General features: G+C 38.6%; 1 protein-coding gene and 1 pseudogene across 1 annotated transcript in view; one reads left to right on the plus strand and one right to left on the minus strand.

The window, feature by feature from the left end:
* Window positions 1-8690, plus strand: part of LOC26526775 (dynein regulatory complex subunit 3) — a gene marked incomplete at its 5' end in the record, with an annotated part of 49578 nt that extends 40888 nt beyond the window's left edge. The window contains one exon of the mRNA XM_026983573.1: window positions 8631-8690. Coding sequence (XP_026839374.1) covers window positions 8631-8690 — 60 coding nt within the window. The remainder of the gene's footprint in view (window positions 1-8630) is intronic.
* A 544-nt stretch (window positions 8691-9234) lies between these two features.
* On the minus strand, window positions 9235-12096 carry LOC26525966 (annotated as a pseudogene).
* Window positions 12097-23615: the final 11519 nt, after the last annotated feature.

The raw sequence follows: 23615 nt of genomic DNA on the forward strand, positions 1-23615 counted from the left end.
ACTTCTTGCTTCACTTCCCTATATTCCCAATTCATCGGCCGCAAATGAAGCTGAGTGAAGTAGTTGGCAGTAATATGGGTGGCGAATAAAGGTAAAATTTGCGTTTCGTGCACCGCTTTTAGTTGGCCAACACTTGTAGCTAAGTCAGGGTCTGGCGACGATGTACAATATTTTAGAGGAGTCACAACACAGTGGGCGAAGTATAACAAATTTGAGAGAAAATATAATAATAAACCCGCAGAATTTATGTGTGTAAAACTTAGCAATCGTTTGCTGGAGTTGCTGCACAGAGAGTGGAGTCACAGAAAATTCGAGAAAACATCACAATAAAAATGCTGAGTTATACATCCCAAGAAAAATTCCAGTTGGGAAATGGTTGGAGCGAAGCACAGGCTTAGCAAACACACAGATATACTGGGAACAAAATTTCTACGTTTTTTTTTTTATTTAAAATTAGACACATGCAAATTAAGTAAATTCACAGAGTACTCCAGGGGAAAGGTGCGGGGCATAATCGCCACACAAAAATGCAAAGAAATATATATATCGGGATTTTTCACTGTACGGAATTTTTACTGGCGAGGTATGCAGAACTCACAGGCACACTTTATTTATTCGTTTATTACAGTATTATGACCTGGTGCTATCTTAGTCTCACAGTCACTTACATTTTATGATCTTCAGGGTAGGTTCGAAGAGTAGTTGGGCGTCAGTTATAAGATGGTGTGGGCGGTTGGCAATAGTATATCCCTCGCCGCTGTCTCCCAGTGTAGATAGCCGGTTGGCTGTTGCTAGTTGTCTAGTGAGGGGCCGGTTGGCCATCCTGTTTATATGATGAAATAGGATGGTTAGGTTGGAAGGAGACTGTCCTTCAATACCGCTGGCCTAGAGACTCAGCCGGTATATTTTGTAATAAAATAGTTTAACGGCTAGGTGCCGGAGTTTCGATATATGAGCTTGTGCTCTTTATTAATTAAATATAAAATCAGAACTGAACTTAAGAACTAACAAAAGCTCATGCATGACCGGATACCCGTGGCAGACCGCTGACCAAGCGCATTTTGCAGAAGTCATATGATCGCTGCTAGCCAATGGGACAAAGCCACGGCCCATAAGGGCGCAATATGTTGGCTCAGCTCTCGGCCCAATTAGGGTGGACCCAATTTGGGGTCGACCATACATGAGTGGAGTAATAATTATAATATTAAATGCTTAATATTAATAAATTATGGGTAATAAAATGATTAATAGCAATAGGAGGAATAAAAATAGGCCTGCTGATGCTAACCTGGGAGTCCGTTGTTAACTTATATTCGTAATGTCCATGTTTTGTTGAGAATGCGGTTTTGGGTATTGACTGTTGGTCCATTTGAATTTGATGGAAACCTTTAGGTAGATCAATAGTTGTGAAGTATTGACAGCGTCCAAGCTTGTCTAATATTTCGTCCATTACGGGAATAGGGAATTTGTCGTCAATGGTTATTTCATCGTAAATAGTCTATGACTAATCGAAATTTTGGTTTGCCAGAAGCATCGCTTTTCTTTGGGACAATCCAAATTGGAGAACAATAGGGGGATTTCGATTTCCTAATTATTTTTTGTTCTATCATTTCGTTGATTTGTTTATTAACTTCTTGGTCAAATGCTTGGGGGTATTTATATGGTTTTTTTATAGATAGGGTCTTCGTGCTTTGTATGAATAGAGTGTTTAATCGTACTTGTGAAGGTCAAATTTTCACCTTCTTTGTACTGAATATCATTGTATTCGAGCAAAACGTGTGAAAGTTGTTCCCTTTCTTCCGTATTTAGATGTTCTAATCTGAATACGTTGGATTCTCTTAGCTCGTCTTTTGATGTTACTAGGGCTTCTTCTATGTAAGGGGTAATAAGGGTTTTCCACAGATTCAGAAGATTTGGGACACTCATTGGTAGTTTTGGATTCTTTTGGATTAGATGGCTTTGGCTCATCTGGTTTTAAGTGGGGTTTCCGTTTAATTTTACAGAGGGTTTTCTCCTATTTTGGGGTATGTAGAGGGGTTTCCTCTGGGTTAGATGACTTGGGGTACTCATTGGTAACCTTTGACTCATCTGTTTGGATGTGATCGTACCACATTTTAAATGGGTAGTTGACTGTTTGTGTTGAATAGTTAATTTGAGTGTTGGTTGACTCTAAATAGTTTCTGCCTAATAGTAGATCATATTTTTCTGAGAAATTGTGAATAAAGAATGTTTGTTTAGTCGGACAAAGTTTGCTTGGATGCAATGAAACGATTTGGTTCAATACTATAGTGCCATTTATAGTGTGGAGTTTCATTTTAGAGAATTTTATTGGGAAATTAAAGAAATTTTGGTTCATAATATTGATAGACGAACCAGTGTCTACTAGGCATTTGAGAGTAATATTATTTAGTTTAATTTTTAGGAATGGATTACCTACTCCTCTGGATCGCTTTCTGATTCCGAGGCTGGTTGAAGAAAATTTTCGCTTGTGTCCATTTTGTATTGGTCACTAGCACTTTCTCTCTGCCGTTTGACGGGAGAGTTTGGTGCCTTACTATTTTGTTGTGGGTAATTTAAAGGGTTCTGGGCTCTACCCTGATTTAGCTTTTGCTTAAATTCATGCATAACCTGCTGGTTTGATACAATAGGTTTTGAATTATTGTTGGGATTTATTTGTGTTGTGCATAACATTATTCGCGAAATTTTGATAATCCACCTTTGGCAAGTCGCACACAAAACTTTATGGCGTACCGCTGTTCCACACAACAGAAAAAAATGACTTCGCTCTACGACACGTCCTACCACTTCTATTGCTCAGAGCGAACTGAGACCGAGCGCGTTGGAAAGGAGAGACTCCGCCCCAAATTTTTGGACAGGTCCGAGCGTGCTACGACATGTAGTTACGTGACAATGAAACCATGCGCATTACTTTCATAACACACCCTGTACATTAATGTGTGTATATGAGCTTATACTAGTGTATGTTGATTATAATTATCTTATGGGGAGTTGTGGGTGTAATAATGGATATGTTATATGTTATAAAAATTTAATAAATGGTGTTCCCTGGTGGTGTTCCCTGGGTACCAATAATTACATACACGTATATTACAGATAAGTAATAATAAAAATATAAATATTCATATGTAAACGGTAGCTAATTTGAGCGCCGATTTTAACTAACAAATATTAAAATAACTTATTAAAAAAAAATAAAAGTCACGGCATCAGTTTTTAAATAATATTTTATTAGACAACAAGATTACAACGAATTATTAGATTACAACGAAATTGACCAAAGCAATATTCAAATTCGTTTTCTAGATCAAAATTGATATCGGACCCAAAATTGTCTTCTAGCACAACTACGCACACATGCCCACTTTTTTGTTTACTGTTTTCACTCACACAAGCAAGTGAATTCTATTTTTAGATTTGTATGCTCTCAATTTTACGCGAGCGGGCAGAGAGCAATTATTGCCGCCACCAAAAAAGTGGCTGCATAGTGCAAACCCAATGTATGGCCGTTACGCATCTTATTATTCTAGTGTCTTTGGCAAAACCAATGTATGGCCGATACGCATCTTATTATTCTAGTGTCTTTGGTATGACCAAGCGCTTATTCTTATTCTCCAGATCATCACGGCCTTTTTTGTCCACAACCCATGTTGGCTAACATGGCGACCTTGAAGTTCTAATAATGCCTTTCTGCAATAAATCTGCGATTTCTCGCTTAACAAACTCGGATAGACCCATGGGATGCGGGTATAGTTTGGAGTATACCGGCAGTGTCTCGTTAGTGGCTGAACAATAAATAGATCTGTTTGTGATACTGTTTTGAAATTCAGCTTTTACAGATACGGCGATGTCATTTACGATAGTAAAATGTACATTGTCGCAATTGTGATGCTGCCGCTTTTCAGAAACAGAACCATAATTTATTGTACTTTTCTCTGCGTCCAGTTTCGCTCCCACTTGAGCTAGAAGGTCAAATCCTATAATACTATCGAAAGGTGTCAGCGCGTCTAAAAGAATGAACGCAGGTGTTTTCCCAAAAATGTTCGTTATACATTTCTGGCGAACCCTGTTAGAACCATGAATGGAACTAACTGTTTAAGGGGAGTCGACCGGCACCACATTTTTAAGCTCCTTTACTGGCTTGATGTAGTTTTTTGCCCCTGTGTCAATTCGAATTTTTAGTTGCCTACCTTGCAACTAGCGTTCAAGGAACGGCTGTTGGGAGTGCACCCTAAAAAATTGGCCGGGCCGAACTAGTTCTTAGAATCTATCGTAACACTCCCCACTGGTATATTCCGGCTGGATTCTACCCTCCTTGCCTCGATAGATAGAACTGCAAGATTTGTGGCGGGTCTCACGTATATTCCAGAGATAGTCTTCACAGCGCTGCTTACTTGACCATCCTCGCTAATCTTAACATGCAGTATACGTCCTTTTGGCCAGCTGGATCTCGGGTTGTCTGGGTCGCAGATGTACACCTCTCGCGGTTTGTTGTGGTACCATTAACCACGTTTCGTAATGACCGGCAAGTATTCCAAGAGCCACCGCCTCTAGAACATGTCTTCAAGCTGCTGCGATGCCATCCAGCTTCGTTAAAGCAGCATTTCTTCAGTAGTAGGTCTCACGGCCGGCTTACTACCACTCGAGCTACCAAGCAGGTAGTGGTTTGGTGTGAGGGCCTCCTCGTTCTCGTTTTCTAGAGGGATGTAGGTCAGCGGCGCCGCGAGTTGACAATCATCTACCTCCATGAGCGCTCCATGGGGTGCTTTCAACGAACGCTTTAAGAGTTCCCAAAACCCACCCATGAGATGCGATGCAGGAGGGATGAACTTCCATTTCATCTCACGACCGGTGAATTTCCTAGTCAGTTGGTCCTTGTCTAGCGCTTCAAGACGTCTTCGTATCTCGGTATTAGCCCCTTGGAAGTTAGTTCCGTTGTCGCTCCAAAGCTCAACTGGAAAACTCGCTGGACTATGAAGTTGCGAATTACTAAAATACAAGAGTCTGTGGTTAAGGAAGTGTATTTCTTGTAGAAAGACACGTAAACAATTCGCCGTATTTTTTATCCGAGCTTCGTCTGACTGCTACCAGAAGGTGTCCAATCCTCTTGGGATAGAATCTTCGGCTTCCACCTGGATTAGGTCCTTTTTTCTCCAGCGGCGTAGGCTCCAGATAACTCTAGCCATACTCTGCAGGAGCCTCATCCAGATGGAAGAGCGTGTTCGGTCAATGAGCGGGGTACGACTCATGATCGCATCGCTAGCGCAGACTCTAACAAATTGCGCTTTTAACTCAGAATCAGCGTTGCTGTCTTTGGCGACCGTTTCCGTCGGTCAACCTTCGAACTCCTGCCACTGGAACTTCCACGCAGCCAGCGGCTTCAGTCGGTGAAGTCGGGTACGCGTGCCCACTTCGTGGGCGTGTCGCTTCGTCCGTACATTTTGGGACGTCGGAACCCACCGCCAGTCTTCCAGACTAGTGACCTCGGAGATTTCGGATACCCGAAACGCAACAAGTTGGTTGTATTTCCTCTGGTCCGAGCGTATCCAGCTTAACACCGTTCTCGAGTCGGTCCAGAATGTCCACTTGCTATATTTTGTGGTCAGTGACAGCTCCATTGAGTACGCTAATCTGGCTTCCAGAGTTGTTCCCATCAATTCCAGGCGTGGAATAGATATCTGCTTTTGTCTGTTTTGCTGCCCTGTAAGCTGCATTGTATGTCGGGGCCACAACTGAAACGTAGGTAGCACACAGCTGCAAAACCGTTTTCACCGGCGTCTACGAAGGTGCGCTACGAGGTGTGTGATGCTCCGACATCGTCTTGGGCGTATTGCATCTGGGGACAATCATAGATGGGGATAGACATTTTCCATGTAAGCCAGCGCATACATTTAATCCATTCTTCCTCACAAATGGGATTGTCCCACTGGCATCCCGATCGCCAAGTGTCCTGGAACACTATTTTAGCGTACATCACCTAGAATGAAACGAGTCCTAGCGGATCATAGATTGACATCATCATTATTCGGAACTCTCGTTTAGTAGGGCGACGCTTTCCTTGGAGTATTTCCCCTTGTTTATATCGAGGGGATACACGCTATCATGACGTAGTTCTCCGGAGTTTGCATGTCAGGATCTATGAATACAAATCGTTGATAATTTTGGTCCTCAACGATTATTCTCACCTGGTGAAACATTTCTGCAATATCTCCTCCAATCGCTATACGCTTTTTCCTGAATCTGCGTAGTATGGGTATGCGTAGCACACTTGGCAGTTGCTAATTCTGCTAGGGTACATGCGCTCAGAGTCATCTTATGCATTCCCCAAAAGGTCTGTAATATGCAGGGTTGCTTTGATACCACCTTTTGTGTAAGAGCCGGGTTGTTTAGATATTGTTTTAGCTTAAACGCCTTCATGGTGGCGCACACATTTTGCACCTCCATTGCAAAGTCGACTAAGCTCTTCAACTTATTTTCCCTGATCTGAGGGAATTGTTTCATTTGCTTCAACAGCAAGTCAATGATTATTTCAGGCCTTCCAAAACAATATTTGCGGAACGCAGTCTGCATGCAGCAGAAGGCTCCTAACTTCCCTGGTCCCTCAAGCGCGCGGCGTAGGCGCATTAGATTCTCTGCTCGGTTGACTGATCGTATGTGGCCAAGAACATGGGCCAGTCCTCAGGTTTCCCGGAAAACTTTACTAGTTCACCCACATTGGTTTTCCGCACTGCCAGCTGCTCCGCGGATATTCTTCCTGCTGGTCGGCCTGACCTGGCCGTCGCACCCCACTGGTGCTCAACATCCATGGATACAGCGAAGACTTCTGCGCGGTGCTTCTTTGTATATCCTGTGGGGTGTTACCAGTCGCTAGGGGCTTCTGTGCCGCTTGTGTACTGCATGCCTCAGGCATTTTTTCTTCCCAAGTGAAATCAACCCGCCGTGCTCCAGTCCTCGACAGAAGCTCCTTCCGTCTCTGTAGCACTTGCTGTCACAGTTGTAAAATGTTATCTTCTTCTAACAACCCAAGTTCCGCCTGCAGGCGCAGTGGTTCCATTGTTGAGGCGTTTGCTCCATCCGCTTCTACCTCATCTTGATCACCGCCTGCACGGGCTTTATTATGGCCTTTTCAAGATACACCTTCGCTGATCTTTCTTGATTCGATCATCATGTAATTCTGCTTGTAGACATCCCTTGTTGTCTCGCACCTAGGATGGCACATGTTTTCACAGTCGTCGCCATTGCAGCAGATTGTGTCTGCTGACAGTAGTTATGTTGTACCTAGCCAATTGCATAAATAATCTATCTGTGAGTTTTCGTATAATAATATCTACAGTAATTACAGTATTATTCATGGCTTTCCTGTATATTTGATTGTTTAGTTTATTATTCTCTAAGGCTAATTTGTTAACAATTACAAAACATTTATATACAATTTATTCGACGAACTTACGGACTTATCCTGTGAATCGAGTATTGAAGAGTCGTCTTAGTAACTCCTCTAACGGCGTTTGGGTCTTGAATTCGGATATTAATGCTTCATTTAGCTCAATTCAAGTCCTTGTCGCACTTGGTTGAGACCCTTTGGGCATCGCCGGTGATCTGCATTTCTTTAGCACTATAGAATACAAGGGTCTGGCGAACATCCGTCGTTGGGTACAGCTGCAATATGAACTCAATCCTTTTAATGATTGAGCTCAATGCTTGTGTCTCTCCAGAGAATATGGGCCCTTGTCTAATTTGACCGAGTGCTTGGTTGAAGTCATTCTCCGACAGTAACTGCACTTGTTGCACTGGTTCACCTGGCTGTTGCATGTTGGGATGTGTTGTTTAACTTAGTCAGTGCACTTTGCACTGTGGTTTTAAGTTTTGTCACTCCGCGTAGCGGTAACGCATTTTGATTTGCGGGCTACACTTAGGTACAACATAAAACCTGGGGCTTCAGTAGCCCTTTAGTGGTTTTGAACTTGCATCACTTATTTATAATTTTAACACTTCTAGTAGCGGTCACACCTTTATGGTGTTCTAGCACTGGAAAACTCGTAGGACTTTTTTGCAAGTTGAAGCTTTTAATTCACACACGAAGATTATTTTGCGGGTCTAGGACCACCGACTGCGCCTATAACGAGTTCTCGGTTGCAAGTTTTGAAAAAATAGAATCTTTATTTCATGGCAAAAATACAACTTTGAATCACGCCTTTTCAGGGTACAGTGGATGAAATAAATCTAAAGCTGGATTGCGAGTTGAAAACCCTTGGCTGAATTTAATTATTTGAAGCACAAGTGGATTTCTTCTATGTTTAAGTGGACTGCGCTCTTTTAAGATCGTGGCGCATGGAAAATTACCAGGCAGGGATGTGTGCTGCGTTAGTAATTTGGTTGCTTAGCGGGAATAACGAATTCGGTATCGACGGATGTTTATGTCTATAAGTCAATTGTTTATGTTAACGCGGCCGAAGCTGTTATTGTCACCAAGAATTTGGGGTCTGACTTATATGTTGCTATGCAGTTTGATATTGTGTGTATGTGTCTGTGTGGTCAAGTGGTACAGTTCTCTTAAAAACTTACTTTAGCTTACATTTAGATGCCTAACCAAAGCTATGGATACCCGGCAGCGTCGTCAGAACGCTGACCATGCGCCTCGTGCCGTGCTGCAGCAGCATCGGATCTGCTGACCTCGTGATGTTCTTACGACCTCAAGTTACACCGCCATTGGGTGTCGCAACTTTGTTGCACGCACATCCGGCTGACTCGATTCAGCTTAACTTACACAGTGTTACTTTGAAGTCTATCTTGAATTACATAGCGATCCCCTTTCTGCATAGACTTCGAGGTTCTGTTTTCATAGTCTGGACTTACAGCTCCCAGCAGTGGAGAAAACCTGGAGTTGTAGGAGTGGAGTTGTAACCTTCGATGAAGTTAACGGAATTAAATGCAGTGAAACGATAAGAAATAAAAATATGTATATTTTCATATATAATTGTAAATGGTTTAAAAAGATATACATTGATGGAAAGCAACTGAAGACAGGTTAAATATAAGAATTTAAGTATTGCTTAAATTTCTTATTAATTTTCGATTGTAATTCTTTGTTTGCTGTCATTGCAGTATGTAAGAATTCACATATGATGTATATGTACAAATAAATTAAGGCTAAAAGCATTTTTTTTATCAGAAATACAAAAGTATGTCGCTAAAGGGTGGAGGTCGATTTTTTTTTTAAAGTCTTTTATAAATCTTGTTTCCAATCGTCCAATAGTGATCAAGGATGTCTTCGCTTGTGAAACGAACGTCTGGATCCGACTGAAGCATATTGGCCCTAAGATAGCGCACTCCGTCCCCTATATCAGACCAGTAAGGATCTTGAAACTCGTAAATGTCAGAGATAATAGCATCGAATAGCGGTTCCTGTTGGTTGAAACGGCGGAAAGACGCATAGAAGTATATACAAAATAATTCCAGCAGCCCAAACATCAATCTTTAATAAGAATATGTGATTATATTTACTTTTAATAATGCTATTATTTGTTTACCTCTAGCCCATATCCGACTTTTAACAATATCTCTGGTGCTACATAAGCACCATCCCGCACACGGCATAGAGAAGATCATTTACCTCACATGCTCAGCAAGTTTTAGTTCAAAAACTTTCCCATGCTTATCCAGTTTCACCTGAAAATGGTTATGGTTCCAATAATTGCTCATATTAAAGATCAGCATTTTTCATTAATCAGGTCTTACTAGAAGATTCTTGGCCTTTATATCTCGATGCACAATGCCCATTGAATGCAGGTAAGTCATGGCTGCTCCTAAAAGTCTAATCATAATGCGCGACTGACTATAGCGTCTAATAAATCGCCACCTATTACAATAGCATTTTTAAGCTGAAAGATGCTGTGAATCTATTCACTATATACCACTTACATATTCCAGTACAAGATACATTTTTGTATTTTTCTCTACACTCAAAATAAGCGAAATTATATGCGGACTATTTAACTTCTTCATGACGCGAACTTCCGCATCAATGTAGTGTTCCTTGCCCTTGCATTTGTTTTTGTCTATTATTTTTAGTGCATAGGAATCACTAGTTTGTCGGTGTTTTATCTTAATGGCAAAGTTTGCCGTCGCCAATAATTCGTCCCAGAGTGTATGTGTTGCGAATATTGAATGGCAATTCATTGATTTCTATACCAGTGCTCGTAAGTAAAGTCGCATGCCTATCGTCCTCTGGTGAGGTTGCTGCTTTGACTACCTCTGAATCAAACAACGGATGATACACTTTTTTGCTTTTTTTGGGCATCTTAGGTCCCTTGCAGGTAGTTCCCGCCGTACGCATGGTTTTACGTATGACATTAATAGCTCGATACTCCTCCGCCTCTAACTTAAAACTCTAACTTCCGCAGTGTTAATGCGCTCTGCGCATTGAGTCTTCCGACCCAAAAAAAATCAGATAGTTGGACCACTGAAAGAGTAAATACCTTTCTCACATATGGCGGTCAGCACGTGTTCGGAGCTGTTACACTTGTTTAGAAACAATCGTTTAGCAACGACGCGGCTTCGTTCCACTACGTATCAGCGTCACAATTCGAGGATGAATCACGGAAACTCAATCTGGAAGCGATAAGTGGACTCCCGTTGTCGGTTCCTCCGCCACACGCTGTCAAAGGACTGATACCTGCAAGCAAGCCATTTCTCAGGGGAGACGCGGGTCGACACTTAGCCAGTCGTTGATTGTTGGAGCTACTATTGTTGGGCAGCGTCAGATTGCACAAAGGCTGTGAACCAGTGTTGTACTCAACCTTCTAAAATTCTCGTTATTGCAGGAAAAAACATAGCTCTGGCCATCCTCATCGAGGGAGGTAATCTGAAATAGGAAATAAATAATAATAGTATGAGTGTAGTAAAAATAACGATGAGTATCCGCCTTTTTTTACAAATGTTGTAGATGGTGCGAACAGCCCCCGATATCTTTACATTCTCTTCCAGCTGACGGGCTAGGTCTTCATAGAGTCTTTTAAAGGATCTGTACCGTTTGTTAGAGACAGGAATTGTGATACCCGGATAGAAACGATCCCCTTTGCGGTAGAATTGGATTCTTAGTGCCTTTGATTTTTTTCGGCTAAGCAATGGCTTTTCAATGGCTAAGCTCGTTGACCCACTAGCTGGGTCGATCGTGACAACATTTTCAAGTGTTTTAGTTCTGGAACTTGCTGATGTGACAGAGTAGTCGCCATTTAGCGATCCAATCGATTTTCCCAACACTACGCTGTTTGTTAGAGAGGAGGTGTGCAAGTTCCGAAGATCATCAAACTACTTCTCCAGCTCCGAGGTAGAACTTACGGGGCTGTCTCAATCTCTATTGTGGATATCAAAGTCTTCCTGAACATTTTACTGTTGATTCCTCTTTTCGGTAATAGTAGCCTCGGCGACGGCATTCACACAGTGACAGGAGATGTGACACTGTGAGGAGATGTCGCATTTTGTCGAATTCCATGCTAAAGCAAGACAGAAATGAAGTGTGTAAGAATAAGCAGTCTGTTATGAGTTTATTACACACGGGTTACTAATCGATATCTTTGTCCGATTTCTACATGTAATTTGTATGCCCGTTACTCGTATTCGACATCGCACTTCCAATAGCTAAGTAACGGGTATTTGATAGACGTGGAACTCGACTATGGCATTTTCTCTTGTTTTTGTATACATTTTAAAATGATAGTATATATTATGTACATATAATGCATATCGAGTGTATATACAAAAAAGAAGCCGCGTACAATACCAACTGCAACGGCACTAAAAAAGAAGTGCCCAAAAGATTGCAAAGGACCGCTGCCTCGCCATACTGCGGCAGCACTACCAAGAGCGCAGGAACCGACAGCGCTACCTAGAGCGCACAACAAAAGCAAAAAATATATACATTTTTTTATACATGTGAAAAGGCACTGCGATGCATTAAACAAAAACAATATTGTGAAAATGTAAAATTGAGCGACCCGTAAGGTCACGCAAAAATTTAGGTAGGGCACCTACGAATAAGTCAATCAGTTAAAAACATTACAGAATATTCATACCCATGGGTTTAATAGATTCCAAGACGGTGGACTCCATCGTAATCATAATTAATAAAGTAGAAGTGGAATCACCTTATCTAAAAATAGTTAATATCTTAGTTATTTTTTTTCTCTTAGGTTTTTTTTTACTTTTTATTTACAATCTATTAGGTAAAATTATTATTTTAATAGTAATAAATGAATGAAATAAATGAATGAAATATACAAGACACACAAGAATCTTAAAAAGAAATATATAAGTAGAGCAAACGATCTGGACACATAAAAAAAAAAGAGAAAGAAATTTACAAAATTTTAAAAGTTGAAAATGTTAAATAAATAAATTAAAAAAAAAATATACATATAATAAACTTTTTAGGTATTTGATTCAATAAAAAAAAAAAATTTTTCTTTTCATAATCATTATTTGATAAGTTTTCACCAGAGGTCAGTATGAACTAATTTACAAATGTATTCTTTCGGCCGAGCAAACCTTTTACAGAGGATTAACATAAGCCTTTTAAGTTTTACTTAGCTTTATATGTCAAGCTTACCGGATCATTAAGTTTGTTACCGTTAAGCGGTTGGTATCTTGGGAGAATGCTATTTATGAGGCTTTTGAAGAGTGAAGCTTTCCAAAAGATCTGCTTTAGCTTTTTATATGAAGAGTGAATATTTCACTCCCTCCCTTTTAGATATTAGCGATTTCAAGCGATTATTTCTGGATATAATTGTGATATTGGAATTTCAATTTCAACTATTTCTGTTTTTGATTCTGTTTCTTTTTCGATATTTTTGTTAGCGGTTTTACTTGGTCTTAGGTAAGAGATAATAATTTTGTGTGGCGCTGTTTTACATTTCATATAAAAATAAAATATGTAAGTAATTATTACAGTAAATATTAAATTTGTGTATTGTTGAATACTATTAGATATTGTAATTTCTTTTAATTCTGCTGTGCAGTTGGATATTTTTATAATTTTATTATTTTCAATATAAATCTCTTGACCGTTACAATTGTGATAAAGTTTTTCTCTTGTATATTTTATTTATTATAAGTATATTTGGTTTAGTGTATTGAATATAAGGTGCAATTATGAAAGTTGGATGTTCAATGGTTGTTCATCATAGGAATGTGAGACATAAGGAATATTTCATTACTAGGTACGTTTGTTGTGTACTTAGTGTGACAGATTTTAACTAGCTGGTCTTTTAATAGTGGGTGGTAATTACTAATGAAGAGGACCTTGTACTTCCTTCGCCAGGGATGCGCACTCTTGCTATGCTCGGGTCTAGCTCGCCGTAGGTCGGTGTTCTTTTAGCTTAGGATAGTACGATATCCTACTACATTTAATAAGTGCGTCTTATTCAAAACTGTACTATCGATTAATAAAAGAAATGGCTTTATATTGATACTACGGATACACGCCGACACGTGTGAAGATAAGCTACAGATTCTGATAAGTATTGGGAATTTTGGATGTTAATAATTCCCTAAGTCTTTACCCTCCCTACCATGACAATGCTACTTAAAATATTTACAGTGTCCCTTGGCCAAGTTCAAAATAACTCTACCACATATTAAAGAAAGTGTTCAACATAAGTACTCGACAAATTAAATCTTTTTATTCACAATTCATTCTTTTTTTTTTTAGTAAGCGGTTCCATTAAATCTCTTTTACAACTAACAAATGTTAACCTACGCATAATTATCCTAGTCATTCTCAAACTCTTCATTTTCGTTTATATTTAGTGAGTAAAATAAAGTATATAAAGAAAAGTATAAAGCAAATAGTCATAAGTAATTGAATATACAATTAGCAAATATAGTTATACAATCTTTAACCAAATAATATTATTTTATTTAGACGTTCGAGAGGCATTTTGTAGAATTTTAATATAGGTAATTCATAATAATGTTTTTTATCATTGTTGCTTTGTAGTACTCACGACCTTAAATATCCACTCCATGACGTGCGCAAAGTTGGGCCCAAGTTCACGTTGACATTGTCGAGCTGTAGGTCAAATTTTAAAGGTTCTAATTTAAATTCCTATTCAAATGCCAAAAGTTCCGTCAATCTGCGAGTATTTAATTCATTATTAATTGCAATACAAAAGAAAATCAAGAATCAAAACAAAGCAACGAAATGTAACTGCAGCACTGCAGCGATAAGACCTTAGGAGACCGCTGACTGCTACGCTGCGCTGCGATAAGACGGAATCATTAAGTTAGACCTCCGCTGGTCATATAAGGTGATCCTCCTGCGTAACGTTGATGATGTCCAAATATAATTAAATCCGATCCGCCCGTCTAAATTTCTGCACAGCTGAATAATCTGGATGAGCTCTAGCCTTTCAATATATTTGGCCAGTTATCATTCGGCAAGTGGTCGGTTGCGTAACTTGTTGACTGAAGGTTATGTCGGCCTCTTAGCCTCTTCTTGGAGCGAACTGGGTTTAAACCATGAGTTGATGCGGGGGTCGACGCGACGGGGGGGAGAAGTTGGCTGTAGAGCAAACAAATGCCCTTGGCCTTCCTTACGCCTTGGGGTCGAATCTCTTTTCCACTTTCATACAAATTACACACGGAAATTTATTGAAATATCCCAATGTTGTTTTTATGGGATTGGATATATATAATTAAATTATATTTTCACGTGTATGTGAAGTTTAATTGGGCAGCGTCAAAAATTGTGAGCGTTCGCCACGAGGTATTATAAATGATGAATTAAGCTATGGGAAGCTGCATGCCGGTGGTCACTGCTATGGCTTTCCTTTCCCTAACTGTACAATCGAACGATCATATTCTGTCCTGATTGGTCTAAGACAATTCTCTCACTTTTTGGGTTATACAAAAGCTGCTATTATTTAGGGCGAGGGTGTCTTGAAAAGTTATTGCAGTGTAAAGTTAAGTTGGTCACTACACCTACAGATAAGGGTAATGAGACTATTTCAAGGAAGCCTTCTGAAGAAACTCCTTGTTTTCTAGCTTGTATATTCTTCAAATGGAATACTCATAATATCTTTCCTCTCTCATCCTTTAATTCGTAGTAGTACGAGCTATGTTTCTTAAAAACTTTAGCTGGGATAAATACGGGTGCCAATTTACTACTGAATTTCTTTACGGTATTACTTTGTGTAAAGTTTCTAGCGTAAACGAAATCGCCGTTTTTAAATTCTTTCTGCCGAGTGCGTAGGTTGTATCTATTCGCATTTTCTTCATGGGATCGGTTTAGGTTCAGTTTAGCTTGCCGTCTCTGCAGTTCTAAAGCCTCCGGTTTAGATAACCGAGTGTCGTCCGCTAACATATTTAGAGTACTCAGGAGACTATAGTCCTTGCCGTTAAGGATCATATTTTGTCCAAATGTCAGAAAGTAAGGTGACGAACCTGTGCTTCTATGTAACGACGCTCTTAAAGATCCGCTTATAGCGTCTAAGTTGTCATCCCAATTTGTGTGATCTTTCCCTATATAAGCTCTTACTGCGGCTTACACCGATCTGTTAAGTCTTTCAGTCGCGTTAGCCTGTGGGGAATATATGGCTGTATGTTTTTGCTGTACGCCAAAACTAGTAAGGAAAGCTTGGAAATAGCTTGACTTAAACTGACTGCCCTTATTACTTCTTTAACACCAAACGTATAGAATATAGCCCCCTTTAAGTAATTTTAGGAGCGGTGAACTTCTTAAGAGGTAACAAAAAGTGGAAACGGGTGTTATGGTCAACGACAATCAGCAAACCTATGTGACCTATTTTTGTGCGAGGATATGGGCCTAAGAGGTCAATATATATAATGTCAATATTATATTATATTATATTATAATGTCAATATATTGGTCAATATATAGGTCAATAGAGGTCAATATAGGTCAATATATTTGGAATGGCCTGTCTGAGGTTAACGGTCTACCCATTGGCGGTTTTAGAACTTTTGTTTGGACTTTTCGTGGTGCAGCAAATTACACAATTGGATATATAGTTGCGTATTTGCGTAACCATACAAGGCCAAAACAAATATCTTTTTAGTTTTTCTACAGTTTTACCCATGCCACAATGAGATGAGCTTGGTGCATCATGAGCCTGAAACAATATATCGGGTACTAAAGCCGAAGGTATCCATAGTTTCCATGGATTTTCTTGCTTTATATCTTCTGATACAAAAGTAGTTCTTTTGTTAATATATCCATCCCTGATTTGTAGATCGGGAAATCTTGATTGATTGTTAGAAATTGTCTTTATTAAGTCCAAGTATTCCTTGGATTTGAAATATGGGGAATCTACGTCAACTATGGGTCCATTTTGACAAAATTCATCGATGGCTGGATCGTTCTGTCTGGATAAGGTGTCTACAACGACGTTCTGCTACGATGTTTTATAGTGAGCATAAACGCTCTATATTTTATTGACCATCGAGCTAACCTTCCTTATAAATCCTTCTGCCGCATCAGCCATTGAAGGGCTGCGTTGTCTGTTATGACTAGGAAATCCTGGCCTTCAATATACGCGCGAAATTTTTTAATTCCTTTTATAGCGGCATTCAAATTCGGAAACTGAATAGTTACGTTGTGCTTTGGATAATTTTTCGGACATATACGGACCTATACGATATCGGAGGTTCTACTCCATCTCGTTCCTGAGCCAGTACGCAACCGTCACACAACAAAATGGATTGCTTGGAAAAATCTGGGTTGGTTCTTATTTGTCCATTCCCAATTATAAAACCGAGATATATGATCCCTTCATACAAAATTTAGATTTGCTGACATTGATAGTGAGATTTGCTTTACGTAAGCATAAAGCTATGTCTTTTAGTAAAAGCATATGGGATTCAAAATCCTCGGACAAACTAATAAGTCGCAAGATAAACAAATACTCTATTCCTAAGATGAGCTGGAATGACTCGATCCATAAGACGACAAAGAGTTTGGGCCGCGTTACATTTTATACTGATATAGCGGTCTATTCGGTATTGTAAACGCAGTGTTTTGCTTAGAATTTTCGTCGAGCGGTATCTGCCAGTATGCATGCTTCATGTCGATACCACTTATGAATTTAGCTGGTGGTAACCGGCTTAAGATGCCGTCTATATGAGGTAGATGATATGCGTCCCGCTGAGTAACCATGTTTACCTCTCTAGAATCAAGAAATAGACGGTTCTTGTCTCCTTTCTTTACTAACACGCAATTACTGCTTCAAGCGCTAGTTGACTCTTCGATAACATCTAAGGCTAGCATGTTATCCACTTCAGCGAACTACAGCTTTTCAATGGCAGGTGAAACTGGCCAATGTAGTTGTTTAACAGGACTCGCATTTCCCATATCAATGCTTTGTGTGGACAAGGTAGTACGACCTAAACCTTCGGAAGCAAAGGATGGAAATGTTTTCCATGTTTTTTCCAATGGTTTTTTCATTATATTTTGGAGAATCTTCATCATCATCCAAAGTACCGATGTCCAACTCAGCAATGGTCGGATTGCTCGTAATTTTATTTTTTTTTATTTAAACCGTTAAAAGGTTTTTCCTGAAATTCACGGGCTTCAGTGGTTGATTTTGACTTTGCAACTTCTGAATCTACGGATGTATCTTGTTGCTCAGAGAAACATTTTTTTGGCAGTTTCCCGGATTACATTTTGGACAAGTCGGCTTGCACTTTTCTTTAAGTCCGCAACCGTAACAAAATATAATTCTTTTAGCCATACAATTCTCAAATCTGTGGCCTTGTTTGCCACAATTCCAACAAGTTGAGGTATTTCGACATTGAATTTGAATTTGAATTGAGTTGAATTTACTCTTACTAAACCTGTCTCCTCTCCTTCGGTGGTTAATTCTGCAACGCAGGAGCGGTAGGGTTTTGGCCTAAACGTCCTGAGATTGTTATAAAACTGTTCATGCCTGCGCACTTCGTATCGGAGTTGTGCTCTGTTTGGGAAGATGCAGCAACTCATGATGTAAGCTAGGCTTCGAATTTCTAACCAATAACTCAACTAATTGTGCTTCGGAAACTCCATTTTGCAGTCTGTCAATCAACCGTTCCATGGTTTCCTGAAAATCTTCAAATGCTTCATTTTCTCCTTGCTTGTGTTTTCGGATTCCCTCCCAAATATCATAATCTGTCTCTATATCTTCGAATCTCTTCCTAAATTCGCCACAAAATGTGTTCCAATCGAAATTTGGATTGTTTCGATGAAACTTCCAATACCAATCGCTTTCTTTTCCTGCAAACGGAAGGTACAAATGGTCACATAGAAGTCCATAATCATTACCTAGGTTTTCTTTGGTAAGTGAGCATGTCCTGTAAATGAATTCATCTATCCTGATGCTTGTTTTGCTACCATCGAAATTTAATCCCCATTTTTGAATAATTCCTGATACTTTTTCCGGGCTAACATATGAGCTTGCTCATATTCCGCCTCTTTCTTGTCTCAATTCTGAGAATACGGATTTTGATTGGAATCGTTCCTGCTCAAATCTGTATTTGGTTGGATATTGTCAGGTGTGGAATTTGTATGTGTGGACTGAGGTAATTGCAAGTTGTCCAAATGACTTTTAGTAGATGTCTCTATAGTCTTCCCTAAATAAAAGGTGAGGTTATCCATAAGTTGAGCCTGTTGTTGGCTAACAGTAAACTGCATAAAGATCATTAACTCTGGTTGAGTATTAAGAGCCATACTGGAATTCGTTGAAGGTTCTGCTAAGATCGTATCCAAATTTCCTCTGTAAGTAGTTCTTGTAGACACTCCTCGTCTAGAAGGTGTACCTCGGATCCTGCCTGATCTGGTATTTCTTCTTAATGGGAAAATATCATTACTATCCTGACATTCGCTTACGCCGGATGTGCCAGCTGTTGCAGCATCTAATTCAGAGATAAATTCGATTCGTTGCAACCTGCATTGCAAATTGGACATTTTTGTGTACTTTTTAAGTGATTTATAATGCACTTTTTATGAAATGTATGCCTGCACGATGTTGTTGCTGACAAAACGGTTGGTGCTAAGATTTCTTTACATATGGCACAGCTATTTTCAACGCCTTGTGAAACTTCAACTGCAATGCCTGCACTATGCTTGGCTGCCATATTATTGTTATTAAGATATGTTGTAATTATTTGGTTTGTCTTTCCTTATGTCGATCACTTCTATCAGAATCTTATTTGTATCTCTATTTGTTAGTGGATTGTAGCTGGTCCATTGCCTCATACTTTTGTTTACTTGAAAATCGGACAATATACGGACTTATTGAAGTGTAAGTATAATGAAATCCAAAAAAAGCAAATTGTAAATAAAGTTGAGTAAAGAAACGTATGGTGATGAGCTTCTGTGGATTCGAAACAGTTTCACTTGGTCAATCAATTCTCTTTCAAATTAAATCGCATGTTCCTAAATTTTACTATCCCTTCCAAATCGATGCTCTCAATCCAATATGTTAAACTATTGAAATGAGTTATATTGTGTTTTTTAACTGTGGATGGATTACTTTAGAGCTTAGTGTGCTATAACAAGTTAAAGACTTGTCGGGCTTCACGTCTGGGCGCCAAAATGTGTAGTGTACGTAGTTCGACAGATTTTAACTAGCTGGTCTTTTAATAGTGGGTGGTAATTACTAATAAAGAGGACCTTGTACTTCCTCCGCTAGGGATACGCACTCTTGCTATGCTCGGGTCTAGCTCGCCGTAGGTCGGGGTTCATTTAGCTTAGGATAGTACGAAACGCTACTACATTAATAAGTGCGTCTTATCCAAAAACAATATTCAAAACTGGACTATCGATTAATAAAAGAAAAGGCTTTATATTGATACTACGGATTCACGCCGACACGTGTGAAGATAAGCTACAGATTCTGATAAGTATTGGGAATTTTGGATGCTAATAATTCCCTAAGTCCTTACCCTCTACCATGACAATGATACTTAAAATATTTACATTGTCCCTTGGCAAAGTTCAAAATAACTCTACCACATATTAAAGAAAGTGTTCATGATAAGTACTCGACAAACCATTAAATCTATTTATTCACAATTCATTCTTCTTCAATCTATCTTCAATTATAATTCCATTTATTAAATTCAGTTTAGTAAGCGGTTCCATTAAATCTCTTTTACAACTAACAAATGTTAACCTACGCATAATTATCCTAGTCATTCTCTAACTCTTCATTTTCGTTTATATTTAGTGAGTAAAATAAAGTCTATAAAGTAAAGTATAAAGCAAATAGTCATAAGTAATTGAATATAAAATTAGCAAATATAGTTATACAATCTTTAACCAAATGCAGATCTTATTTTATTTAGACGTTCGAGTGGCATTTTGTAGAATTTTAATATAGGTAATTCATAATAATGTTTTTTATCATTGTTGCTTTGTAGTACTCACGACCTTAAATATCCACTCCATGACGTGCGCAAAGTTGAGCCCAAGTTCACGTTGACATTGTTGAGCTGTAGGTCAAATTTTAAAGGTTCTAATTTAAATTCCTATTCAAATGCCAAAAGTTCCGTCAATCTGCGAGTATTTAATTCATTATTAATTGCAATACAAAAGAAAATCAAGAATCAAAACAAAGCAACGAAATGTAACTGCAGCACTGCAGCGATAAGACCTTAGGAGACCGCTGGCTGCTACGCTGCGCTGCGATTAGACGGAATCACTAAGTTGGGGAGAAGTTGGCTGTAGAGCAAACAAATGCCCTTATATAGGCCTTGGCCTTCTTACGCTTTGGGGTCGAATCTCTTTTCCACTTTCACACAAATCACACACGGAAATTTATATTTGTCCTCTATTATTTTCGTTATAATGTTTTTCGTCTAATTGTTCTATTCTGCCTGCTTGTCTAAATTTTGTGTCGATTTCGAAATCCTGTCTTTTTTTGTTAAGATTTTGATTTTAATTTTTTTAATCATCTGGGTATCATAAGTGCCTGCGTAAAGAAGAATGTTATCAGGTATTTGTCCGGTTGTGTTATGTTTAGTTTTGTGGTTGTATAGGTATAAAATTGTCTCCATTCGTGTTTCTTTATTTTCTCTATTGTTCTCAGTATTGATAATTCCGATTTTTTCATTTATGGTTTTATGAAGGCGTTCTATGTCTGATATTCCTGTTTTACTTGTGGTAATATCTATTTTTTATGTCTTCGTTGTTTAGCCAAATTTTTAAAGTAGTGCTTATGAACGCGGAGTCTTTCCCTGCTTTAATTTTCTGTGGTTTTCCCATGTCGTTAAAAATTCTATCACTGTTATTATTTAAGAAGTATTTAACGAGGATATCTGTTGTCTTTGTCAGGGTCATGTCAGTGTATTTGATGGTCAGTTTTGTTTTGGAAAAGTATTTCGTTGTCTCTACTTGCTTTACGGTATCTTTAATAAATTCAATTTGTCTTCTAAAATAGTTTATTGGTTTTTTTGTAATTTCAATGTTGGTTTCGTTGCTTTCTGATGAACTGTTGCTGCTGTTGAAATATTTTCTTCTTCGCCTACCATGTTTTCTTCAATTTTGACGCGATAAAAGCGTCTGGTACATGATTAAGTTTACCTTCTAAATATTTGATTTTGAAATTATATTCACTAATGTGGTGGTGGTGTGCGTGCATAGCGAATGCTTCCTGTACCCAATACAATGTATCTTACTGCATACTGCATAATTACATGGTCAGCGTTCTCAAGCTTCTCTGCTGGCTACATCAGCGGCGCAGCCGTGGGAAATTTTTGTACTTTTGGTACTTAAAATATATTGTAAAATAGAATAAGATTCATTCGATTCAAAACGATAGAATTAAGAGAAGCGAGTCTCCATAAGAGAAAACACAAAAATAAAATGTGTTCGACTTTTTATTCTATATGGTGAGCTTACATGGTGACCGTGACACTTGAGCAGCCGACGGCGTTGGAAATCACACACAAAAAAAAAAGAAAATAAATCTAAGTGAGTAGAGAAAATGGGTAGAAAGAAAAAAAAGAAAAAAAGAATAGCACACCTTAGGTGGCTATTGTACACACAAAATAAAATCCACCACCAACATGGTCGACAGCGCAAAAATTGCAGGCTGAGCTAGACCATTTGCTGGATTTTACAAAAATTCGCCAAAAAATCCAAACGCTCACTCAGATATAAAAATTTTAATACAAACTAATAAGAAATCAACTCCACTCCAAAGCAAAGAAGCTGCCCGAACTGGAGAAAAGAGGCACCTAGCGCCTCGAGCAGGCCCCGGATGAAAAAAAAAGGAAGGAAATTTAAAAATACGCCTGTGCAACACAGCACCGTTCCGTTTCAGAATTACTGTGTGGGTCAATGCTATATGCTATTTTTGAAAAACTAAAAAGTCTTTATCGTTTTCCAGGTAAATAACACTGTTATTATTTAAGAAGTATTTAATGAGTATATCTGTTGCCTTTGTCATGTCAGTGTATTTGATGGTCAGCTTTGTTTTGGAAAAGTATTTTGTTGTCTGTAGTTGATCTACGATATCGTTAATAAATTAAATTTATCTTGCAAAATAGTTTATTGGTTTTTCTGTAATTTTAATGTAGGTTTTGTTGCTTTCTGATGACCTGTGTATTGTTGCTGCTGTTGAAATATTTTCTCTTCGCCTACCATGCTTTCTTCAATTTTGACGCGAGATAAAGCGTTTGCTACATAGTTACGTTTACCTTCTAAATATTTGATTTTGAAATTATATTCACAAAGTCTAATTCGCCAACGTTGTAGTTTCATGTTAGGTTCTTTAATATTATTTAGCCAAGCAAGTGGTTTGTGATCGCTAAAAAAAATCACATGGGACTCCACATATATATGGGCGGAAATATTTGGTTGCCCAAACGATTGCTAGTAGTCCTTTTTCAATAGTGCTATAATTTTGTTCATGATCATTTAATGTTCTGCATGCAAAGCGCACTGGTTCATTCTCTTGCGATAACACGGTTCCTATGGCGAAATTGCTAGCGTCAATCGTGACTTGAAATGTTTTTGTGAAATCAGGGCAGATCAAAATTGGGTCGTTCATTATGAGTGTTTTCAATTTTTAAAATGGTTTATTGTATTCTTCGTTTCTTATGTCTATTTTAACTCCCTTTTTTTAAAGAAATATTGTAAGAGGTTTTGCAATCTTCGCAAAATCTGGAATGAACTTAAGGTAATATCCGCATAAGCCTAAGAAAGATTAAATTTCTTTTGGTGTCTTTGGGAGAGGACATTTTTCGATTGCTTTAACTTTCTCTTTATTAGGTCGTATACCTTCTGGACTTATAATATGACCTAAGAAATTGGTTTGCTATTTTAAAAATTCGCATTTGACCAATTGGAGTTTAAGATTGGCCTCTTTAAGTTTCTCAAAAACCTTTCTCAGTGAGTCTTGGTGTTCGTTCAGAGATGTTGAATTGATGTTCACATCATCTAAATATTGCATTGCATATTCTAATATTGCATCATCTAATATTGCATTAATAAGCAACCTATTGCCTTGCTTGTTAATGAGGTCTTTTAGGACGTAATTCATGCACCGTTGGAAGGTTGCAGTAACATTTTTAAGCCAAATGGCATGCGAGTGTACTCATAG

This window comes from Drosophila erecta, unplaced genomic scaffold (genome assembly GCF_003286155.1).
Source record: "Drosophila erecta strain 14021-0224.00,06,07 unplaced genomic scaffold, DereRS2 tig00000365-arrow-arrow-pilon, whole genome shotgun sequence".
Taxonomy (NCBI): Eukaryota; Metazoa; Arthropoda; class Insecta; order Diptera; family Drosophilidae; genus Drosophila; species Drosophila erecta.